The 10458-nt window shown below is 42.7% G+C and overlaps 1 protein-coding gene across 1 annotated transcript in view; it reads right to left on the bottom strand.

Annotated features, from left to right (window-relative positions):
- Positions 1-2897: 2897 nt before the first annotated feature.
- Positions 2898-10458, bottom strand: part of LOC308316248 (chemokine-like protein TAFA-2) — a gene marked incomplete at both ends in the record, with an annotated part of 61799 nt that continues 54238 nt past the window's right edge. Inside the window, 2 exons of the mRNA XM_080764749.1 lie at positions 2898-3059; positions 4134-4258. Of these exons, the coding sequence (XP_080620875.1) occupies positions 2898-3059; positions 4134-4258 (287 nt within the window). The remainder of the gene's footprint in view (positions 3060-4133; positions 4259-10458) is intronic.

Genomic DNA, 10458 nt, shown 5'->3' with positions numbered 1-10458 from the left:
ATAGGACTAGGAGAGATAACAGAATTGTACTGATGTTGGTACCATACATAGGAGAGATAACAGAATTGTATTGATGTTGGTACCACACATAGGAGAGATAACAGAATTGTATTGATGTTGGTACCATACATAGGAGAGATAACAGGATTGTATTGATGTTGGTACCATACATAGGAGAGATAACAGAATTGTATTGATGTTGGTACCATACATAGGAGAGATAACAGAATTGTATTGATGTTGGTACCATGCATAGGAGAGATAACAGAATTGTATTGATGTTGGTACCATGCATAGGAGAGATAACAGAATTGTATTGATGTTGGTACCATACATAGGAGAGATAACAGAATTGTATTGATGTTGGTACCATACATAGGAGAGATAACAGAATTGTATTGATGTTGGTACCATACATAGGAGAGATAACAGAATTGTATTGATGTTGGTACCATACATAGGAGAGATAACAGAATTGTATTGATGTTGGTACCATACATAGGAGAGATAACAGAATTGTATTGATGTTGGTACCATACATAGAAGAGATAACAGAATTGTATTGATGTTGGTACCATACATAGGAGAGATAACAGAATTGTATTGATGTTGGTACCATACATAGGAGAGATAACAGAATTGTATTGATGTTGGTACCATACATAGGAGAGATAACAGAATTGTATTGATGTTGGTACCATACATAGGAGAGATAACAGAATTGTATTGATGTTGGTACCATACATAGGAGAGATAACAGAATTGTATTGATGTTGGTACCATACATAGGAGAGATAACAGAATTGTACTGATGTTGGTACCATACATAGGAGAGATAACAGGATTGTATTGATGTTGGTACCATACATAGGAGAGATAACAGAATTGTATTGATGTTGGTACCATACATAGGAGAGATAACAGAATTGTATTGATGTTGGTACCATACATAGGAGAGATAACAGAATTGTATTGATGTTGGTACCATACATAGGAGAGATAACAGAATTGTATTGATGTTGGTACCATACATAGGAGAGATAACAGGATTGTATTGATGTTGGTACCATACATAGGAGAGATAACAGAATTGTATTGATGTTGGTACCATACATAGGAGAGATAACAGAATTGTATTGATGTTGGTACCATGCATAGGAGAGATAACAGGATTGTATTGATGTTGGTACCATACATAGGAGAGATAACAGGATTGTATTGATGTTGGTACCATACATAGGAGAGATAACAGGATTGTATTGATGTTGGTACCATACATAGGAGAGATAACAGGATTGTATTGATGTTGGTACCATACATAGGAGAGATAACAGGATTGTATTGATGTTGGTACCATACATAGGAGAGATAACAGAATTGTATTGATGTTGGTACCATACATACATAGGAGGCAAACGATCAAAATAACAATTCTTCTTCTACATTCTATAATTGTATAGACTTCTTGGGAGTGTAAAATGGAACTTGGAAGTGTAAAATCATTTAGCTGGGGACCACCTGGAACCTCCTCAAGGACAACTGGTGGTCCCCAGACCGCTGTAGTGAGAGGGCGAGTCCCGCCACGCCGCAGGTGAGAGAGGTGATTGGTTGGTGCCGGTCACTGCATCTGTCCCATTGGTTGGTGCCGGTCACTGCATCTGTCCCATTGGTTGGTGCCGGTCACTGCATCTGTCCCATTGGTTGGTGCGGTAACTGCATCTGTCCCATTGGTTGGTGCCCGGTCACTGCATCTGTCCCATTGGTTGGTGCGGTCACTGCATCTGTCCCATTGGTTGGTGCGGTAACTGCATCTGTCCCATTGGTTGGTGCCGGTCACTGCATCTGTCCCATTGGTTGGTGCCCGGTCACTGCATCTGTCCCATTGGTTGGTGCGGTAACTGCATCTGTCCCATTGGTTGGTGCCCGGTCACTGCATCTGTCCCATTGGTTGGTGCCGGTCACTGCATCTGTCCCATTGGTTGGTGCCCGGTCACTGCATCTGTCCCATTGGTTGGTGCCGGTCACTGCCAGATCACAGTTCACCAAAGTTGAACCTGATGGACTTCATGCTATAGTGCGCAGGCTTCAGCTCTGTCAACTCAACTCAGCGGGACCTGGTCCAGTGTGTTAGCGAGTCTCTCACTAACGCCCTGTGGAGACCGCCTCCGCTCCCTTCCCACTGTCGTGCAAGGGTTTAAAATTTCACAGAAGATAAACAAAATCACCGAAACAAAGCCTGCTAGACCTATAGGAAAATGTCTATTCTCCTTGGCTGGGAAGAGTCTCAGGTCCCCACTTTTAATAAAGCAATGGACACAGTAACCTCTTCTACTATGGCATTTTTGGGTTGTGCCTGCTCCGATCCACTTGGATGCATTTTATTTCATGACAAAAGTAGTGCATTTTAGAGAGAAGCTGGGGAACTGAGACACTTCCCAGCCTGGAGAATAGACTTTCAGCATCACAGAACAGGCTTTGTTTCGGTGATTAGCTAAGTAGTTTTGTTTATTTTCGGTAAAGTTGGACCCCTCGCACAGCAGCTAGCTCAGCTAGTGTAAAATTACTTATACTGGATCTCTTGTCCACTAGTCCCTTCCTAACATTTTAGTCTAGTTTTTATTTGTTGACGAAAATGTCAATATATTTTCTTAGTTTTAGTCATCATAGCTTACAGTTTTAATTTAGTTTCCATTTAGTTTTTATCAGTGAAAAAAGGGTAGTCGACGAACATTTTTCGTCTTAGTTTTAGTCGACGAAATCAACCCTGCGCGGCTGCACCTCCAGGTTTTCCATGATGCACATAGTGTATGACGGGAGCTTTGAAACCGTTGGAACCATCAGTCTTTTCCTCACTCCTCCATCCTGAAGGAGCTGCTTCAGACAGACCGTTGAAACCATCAGTCTCTTTTCCTCACTCCTCCATCCTGAAGGAGCTGCTTCAGACAGACCGTTGAAACCATCAGTCTGTTCCTCACTCCTCCATCCTGAAGGAGCTGCTTCAGACAGACAACCATTGAAACCATCAGTCTTTTCCTCACTCCTCCATCCTGAAGGAGCTGCTTCAGACAGACAGCCACGCCTGTTATCAATTATTTAGACACAAAACAAAAGGTCCACACCCTGCCATGAATAATGGAGGGCGGGGGGGGGGGGGGGGGGGGGGTTTACAGAGACGAGAGGTCAGTCTGACTCTCTGACACTCTGACAGACGGCTACAGTAAGGAGCCTGCAGGGCTCCGGTCTGTATTTATAGAGGGGCCAATGACTGCCAAGTAGAAATGTGCTGTTTGCATATACAAACACAAGGCACGCACGCACACACGCACGTGTCGCACACACTCACTCAGTTTTCTCTACGCTGACATGAAGGACGTAGTAGGGCATATCGAGTAAACAGGGACAGTCAGGTCCGGTGAGTCCAGTGGGGGTGAATTGTTTTGGTTGATGGGTCAAACAGCGTGCCAGTCAACCACCACGCAGAGCAACACAACTAGGACGTTCTCTCTCTCTCTCTCTGTCTGGCTGTGTGTGTGTGTGTGTGTGTGTGTGTGTGTGTGTGTGTGTGTGTGTGTGTGTGTGTGTGTGTGTGTGTGTGTGTGTGTGTGTGTGTGTGTGTGTGTGTGTGTGTGTGTGTGTGTGTGTGTGTGTGTGTGTGTGTGTGTGTGTGTGTGTGTGTGTGTGTGTGTGTGTGTGTGTGTGTGTGTGTGCGTGTGTGTGCGTGTGTGCGTGCGTGTGCATGCGTGTTCTTTCCCTGGTTACTGTTGGTCCTGTCTCCTTCTGTTTCCACAGAAAATGTTTGATGTCAGATCCAAGATGGGTGAAACAAACACACACACACACACACACACACAGTAGAGAGAGAGAGAGAGAGAGAGAGAGAGAGAGAGAGAGAGAGATGGAAGTGGGTCATGCAGAAGTGGGTCTGCGGATGTTTGTGTGCAGAAACAAGGCAGATAACAGACAGACAGACAGACAGACAGACAGACAGACAGACAGACAGACAGACAGACAGACAGGCAGGCAGGCAGGCAGGCAGGCAGGCAGGCAGGCAGACAGACAGACAGACAGACAGACAGACAGACAGACAGACAGACAGACAGACAGACAGACAGACAGACAGACAGACAGTATACCTTGGTGGTCTTGACCTTGTTCCCCGTGCTGCAGCTCCAGCCGGTGAGGTCTGGTAGAACCTTGCACTCCTCTCCGTCCATGCAGGGCTGCATTTGACACCACCACTTCTGGGCCACGATGGAGGCTGCGTGACGCACGGGGACACAGAGACATGTTGGCTTGTGGTGGACATGTTTGACATCATTCCACTTTTGCCACGGACATACAAAATGAGAGTACAATAATGTTACCAGAAACAATAGCCCTGAATAACAGGTCTGCAACTCAAAGCAACTTGAAGTGTGTTCAAATCAGAGTTAAGGGGGTCCTTGCAAATGAAACATTTGAGAACCACTAGTACTAGTGGACTCCTAATGTGCCAGGGATACATGGACACATGGACACACAGAGCAGAACCAAACCAAATAAAATGACTCTTTTAGTTCTACTGGATCTCTTCTCCACTAGTCCCTCCCTAACATTTTAGTCTAGTTTGTATTTGTTGTCAATATATTCAGTCTCAGTTTTAGTCATCATAGCTTAGTTATAATTTGCAATTTGCAAAATTGCACCCCGTCATTTTGAGATATTCTGAATAGGGACATTTCTGTGATCCGTTTTCTAGCAGCGCTCATTAATTATATATCCAAGGTCGCCTGGGTTGACCCAAGGCTAATTGACCAAATTAACCTTGTCGGAATATGCACCCTGATTCTATAGTTCAGTGGTTTTCAACCCTTTTCATATCAAGGCCCATTATTTTATTCTGCATTTGAGCCACAGACCACCATTTGATGACATTTAGCCTCTCAGACACAATTCATATTTTGGTGTCGTTGGATACGATTTTGTCCACAATTCCATGTTGATGTTTGTTAGTACCATTAGGAGAGATAACAATCGAAATAACAACACTTCTACATTCTCTAATGGTGTGTAGACTTCTTGTGAATTAAGTAATGCTCAGGTGACCCAGCTGGGGTGATCAAGTCCCGACTTACGTCCTCGATCAGACCCACTAGGGAAAGTCCAGGGCCACACAATCCGTTGGATCTACTCCGGAACTACTCTGCCGGGACTGGGTGGTACAATTCTGGCATGTGGAGGGACTCTGTGGCTCTGTGGCTTGACTCCTGTCCGGGCCCCTCCTACGTCTCACCAGGTCCACTCCTATACTCTCACCAGGAGTACCGCCAGGACTTTCGTTATTAAATATCTGATAAGGGTCCATTTGGTTACAGTCCATCATTTAGCTGCATGGGGAACACCTGGAACCCCCTGAAGGACCACTGGTGGTCCCCGGACCACTGGTTGAGAACCACTGCTATAGTTTGTAACGCTAGACTGGCTTACTGTCTGGGGAGGTCTCTTACACTCAGAAGTACATGGGTGTGGAGCTAACAGTAGGCCATGTCAATTACAACCCAACTAGAACCTTATTTACAATTTAGGCATTAGCAGAAACTCTTAATCCAGAGCGACGTATACAGTATGGTAAGCAAGAACAACACATTTTAGTGGCAATACATCAAATACATAGAAATAACCTAGCATCCAAATTATTGATTTGATTAACTAACTTTCATTGAGGTGAAGCCGCGTGAAGGCTTTCTGTGATTGAAGTGACTAAGTCCTTATGGCTCAGCGCCAGGGAAAAATTTCCAAAGCTGAAGGCTAAAATTAAAATATGTCAGTATTATGCGGATATATACCGAGTCTTATACAACATATGCCCAGAATTAGTCAAGGAGATTGTATGGTGTAGAAAGAAGAAGAAGAAGAAGACAAAAATAAATTTACAGTATACAGCTTAATTTGGTCCATATTCTGAATGTTTGGTAAATTGTGTAGAAATGTTTTTCGGCAGTAATATACTTTGTTTTCTCGGGGGAGTGGGTTCACCTAGGGAGCCATATGAGCTAAACGTTGGTTCCCAAACGTCTTAGCCCCTGACCCTAAGGAGAAGGTTGATGTCTCTTTGGGACACAAACTATAGTAAAAATACAAGCGCTCAAAACGTCGCTTCGCGCTGCATTCTGAGCTTATAGATCAAGGTTCAAGGTTGTCTTTATTTGTCTTAGTAGTGTCGGCCCGATAAGCGGCTGGAAATGATCACAGAGTCAGGAGGTAAAAAGCAGCCACACCAAAAGAAGGTTGACATCATGGGAAATGGCAGCACGAAGGCAGCAAACAAATAGGGCATGTTGGTGTGCAGCTCCACCATGCCCTCTCACTGAATCCAACACTGAGTTGGTGTGTGCTTCCTGGCAGCCTTTTATAGGCAGCTGAACCAATCAGTGCAGACTGTACCATTTCACCTGGTTAAAACATGCAACACTTTCCTGAACCCCACATAACCCACATCACATGAACCTATAAATCTATATCCCTACACCGGTAAGTACATATCAATGATGCCCACTATTGCAAGATAACCCACATATCACATTATCATTAGCAGCTCCAATGCATCACTCAAACACCCCCATGGCTATTCCACTGTGGTCCAGTCCAGACCAATACATGGTGCTCTGGTAGCCTGGGACTCTTTTCCCTGAACACATTAAATGTGCCCAATATCAGTAACGGAGGACCACTTCGTTACATGTCTTGGGGACATGAATCACAGCTGCATACAAATAACATAATACATTCACAAAAGGAAAAGAAAAACACCATGAAACACACCAACATAAAAAACTGAGATATTGTGCACATTCCCCAAGTGCTACTAGTCAATAAAGTGCATCGATAGTCAGCTGCAGTATGGTTGCTGCCATTTTGCAATCTCTGATTGAGCATTTTTATTGACAGAGGAACAAATGAGTGTTTAAAAACACACACACCGTGTTCTATATCTCCTACCGGATGGCATTAGCTCGTACTCTCAATTCAATACAAAAGGTCAGATACAATATTCCGAGCTTGTCCTATTACTGCTTGTTCAAAAATGGCCAGGGGAGGAATAGGGGGGGGGGGGGTGGCTTGGACATGCCCATGATCTTCCCAGCCATATTTGCATACCGGCTATTTTCACTACTGTAGTTAACACTGGTTTTATAATTCATGAAAGTTATTTGATTTTTGTATTGATTTTCATCATGAAATTAATGAAATAAATCATTGAATTTCATTTTTTTAAATTCATGATAATTTGAGCTTTTTGAGAATGCATTTTGAAAAACGTGTCCATTGTTTGGGAACCACTTATAGCTAGAAGAGGCCCTGCAATATGTCAATGACAGTTTAGTACAGCCGTGTCTATATTATCTACTGTGTGATGCACGCACACGCGCACGCGCACACACACACACACACACACACACACACACACACACACACACACACACACTGCAGCATGATCACGTGATCACGCGACAGCTCATGACACGTCGTTGCGATTACAAATTCAGCATTTACCCTGCTGACTTTGTGGTTGTAAATAGAACGTTTGTCCCTAATTCCATTCCAGAGAGAGAGAGAGAGAGAGAGAGAGGAGGAGAGAGAGAGAGAGAGAGAGAAAGAGAGGGGGAGAGAGAGAGAGAGGGGGAGAGAGCGAGAGAGAGCGAGAGAGAGAGAGAGAGAGAGAGAGAGAGAGAGAGAGAGAGAGAGAGAGAGAGAGAGAGAGAGAGAGAGAGGTGTTTGTGGGGGGAGAACACAGCTGTTTCTACTCATGTATAGCTTAGTCTATAGAACTGTGAAGTGGATTGTTGACAAGTATCACAAAGTCATTTGGAGAAAAAAAATCCCACCCGTGTGAACTGAGTGATGCAACTCCAGGCTAATGAGTATCATTTTGGGGGTCCTTGACATGAAAAGGTTTGGGAACCATTGCCGTATAGCACCATATAGCCACCATATAACGACCTTGCAGGCTTATGCAAAGGTCGAAAATAGACTGATGCCAAGTCATTATTGACCTGGCATTCTAGTGTTTATATTTCAATGTATAGATATTGGAACTAACTACTGTTAGGCGGATGATAGGTTCTTGGTTTTCTTATGATCCTAGATGACTATTTCTATATGCACTGATGTACCTTGTGTTGTTCTTGATTATTGAAAGTCACTCTGGAGACCATATAATATAAACCGCAGTATTAACCGCAATATAAAAAGAGGTGGTGTTGCAGACTGCATTTTGGATGTGATGGGAGAATATCCGTTGGCTTGGAAACTGACAACGCTACTGTACAATGAGGCTCTTTGATATGCAAACAGAAGAATAATGTGGAGTCTGTAAAACACAGCCAGCGATTCATCATCAACAGTTCAGCTCCAAACTTCAAAGTATATTGTCAGACTCATCACACGTCGTTAGGTTTGTGTTGTCAATGTTCCTTTTTTTTTTGTAACCGCGATCATCCGTTCTTTAGTTATAGGCCGTTGAATAAAGCTTGTTTTGACCAAAAAACGCAATCTGGGAAAAAATGTCTGAGATACATTTTTTATAAATCTGATAACGTGGACAGGTGACGGAATTTTCACTCCCAGTACATTTCCGGTTTCATCCGTTGCTTTGCAACCATGGAACCATTCATAGGTACGTTTACGAAGAGCGCCATCTATTATAAACCACTGAAAAGACCACATGACGGAGATGTCGACACGCCATCGGCGGTGATGTGTTGGATTAGACTGGCGGAGATCTCAGTCGATGGCAAGGAATTTGTCAACTTGATTTTAATTGGAGGGGAAAACAAAGTCTTGATCTAAAATATAGTTGATAAACTTTTTGCCGTTTTATTCCGACAGGCAGGCAGAGAGATATGAGTCAACTTGGCAAACCGGTATAGGCACATGCAGGTACAGGGTTGCGTGCGGGAGACTGAACAGATTTCGATCGTCTCATGCTGTTCCATTCATTTCTATTCCGCGACTACACTTTAGCTGTCAAAGTCTGTGAACATTCTGTTTCGGTGCTAGCGAGGGAAACTTCACTGTCTCTATACTCCTGCTGTACTGCAGAGTGCTGGAAAAAGCACTCACGTTTATTACTTAAGTAAAAAGTAAAAAGTATCAATACTGCATTGTAGAACCACTCCGGTGCAAGTCTAAAAGTATTCTGGAATTCAACATTTTAACTTGAGTAAAAGTACAAAAGTATTGGTATAAAAATGTACTTAATTGACTTAAGTAAGTAAGTAAGTGTGTGTGTGTGTGTGTGTGTGTGTGTGTGTGTGTGTGTGTGTGTGTGTGTGTGTGTGTGTGTGTGTGTGTGTGTGTGTGTGTGTGTGTGTGTGTGAGTGACAGGATGCAATTTTATTTATTTTTCTCCTGTACTTTTTCAATACCTTTTGTAATATATGTTTTGTCTGAATAGTGTATACTTCAATTGTGTGAGCAAATAATAAACATATTTATAAACCTGGGCCGTGGCTCACTGCATGTCTTCCCCCCCCACCTCTCTCCCCATCTCCTGTCAGCCTACTGTCTGTCCCTCCATGTAAAAAATAAATAAAATAAAGGCGAAAGCCACAAAAAAAAAACATTAAAAAAATAAAGAAATAAACATATCCCTGAAGAAGTCCTTTCCAGGTCGAAACGTTGCCATTCATAAAGAATAATATATGAATAAATAAATTATCCTGCATTGTGCAGCTTTTTTCTTCACTTTTAAACTTCTTTACCAAGGTCAGCAGAACAGAATCGAATAGTGAACAGAATAGTGGTGTGCGCCCTTCTCCTGTTTGTTTGGTTTGCCAAATAATAAACATAAAAACACACACCGGGCACCGGGTGAAGAAATGGGTTCCAAAATCGTAAAAAAAAAAAGAAAAGAGATAACTGTTAAATCCATGATAAAAGGTTTTCTTTGTATATTAATTTACATTCCATTTAAAGAGCCATAATTCTGTACGTACAACCTACGCAATAGACCACTTCCTCACCACGGGAATGAAGTAGCCTATGGACTAATATGAACAATGTATAGGCTACTGCAAAATACGGTTTCATTTCATTGCCATGTATATATTTTAGAGGATCACTTATTGAAGGCTGTTATGCAGCTGCTATAGATTCCATTATGGAACCTCATCCATCCAATGCACCGGGTTGTAATTATAGATTCACAACCAGGTGCTCTTATCTTATCATCATGACGTAACATGTCGATTTACTCAGACACATACTGTATGACGCAAATTATCCATTCATTGTCAATGGGAATTTAACAAAAATACCGATTTGCCCTTTGTGTATAGGACGAAAATAGCCCGATTTGCTACAAATGACGTACATTCTCCATTCATTGTCAATGGCATTTAATGTTTGTGTTAGGACAAAGATCTACACTGTATAGCTGAATATAGGCGGGGCTAGCGCCCCTCAAATACGTATACC

Source organism: Protomyctophum bolini (assembly GCF_963924005.1).
Source record: "Protomyctophum bolini genome assembly, chromosome: 5".
Taxonomy (NCBI): domain Eukaryota; kingdom Metazoa; phylum Chordata; class Actinopteri; order Myctophiformes; family Myctophidae; genus Protomyctophum; species Protomyctophum bolini.
Note: the sequence above shows the minus strand (reverse complement) of the source record. Positions and strands in the feature narration are given on the sequence as shown.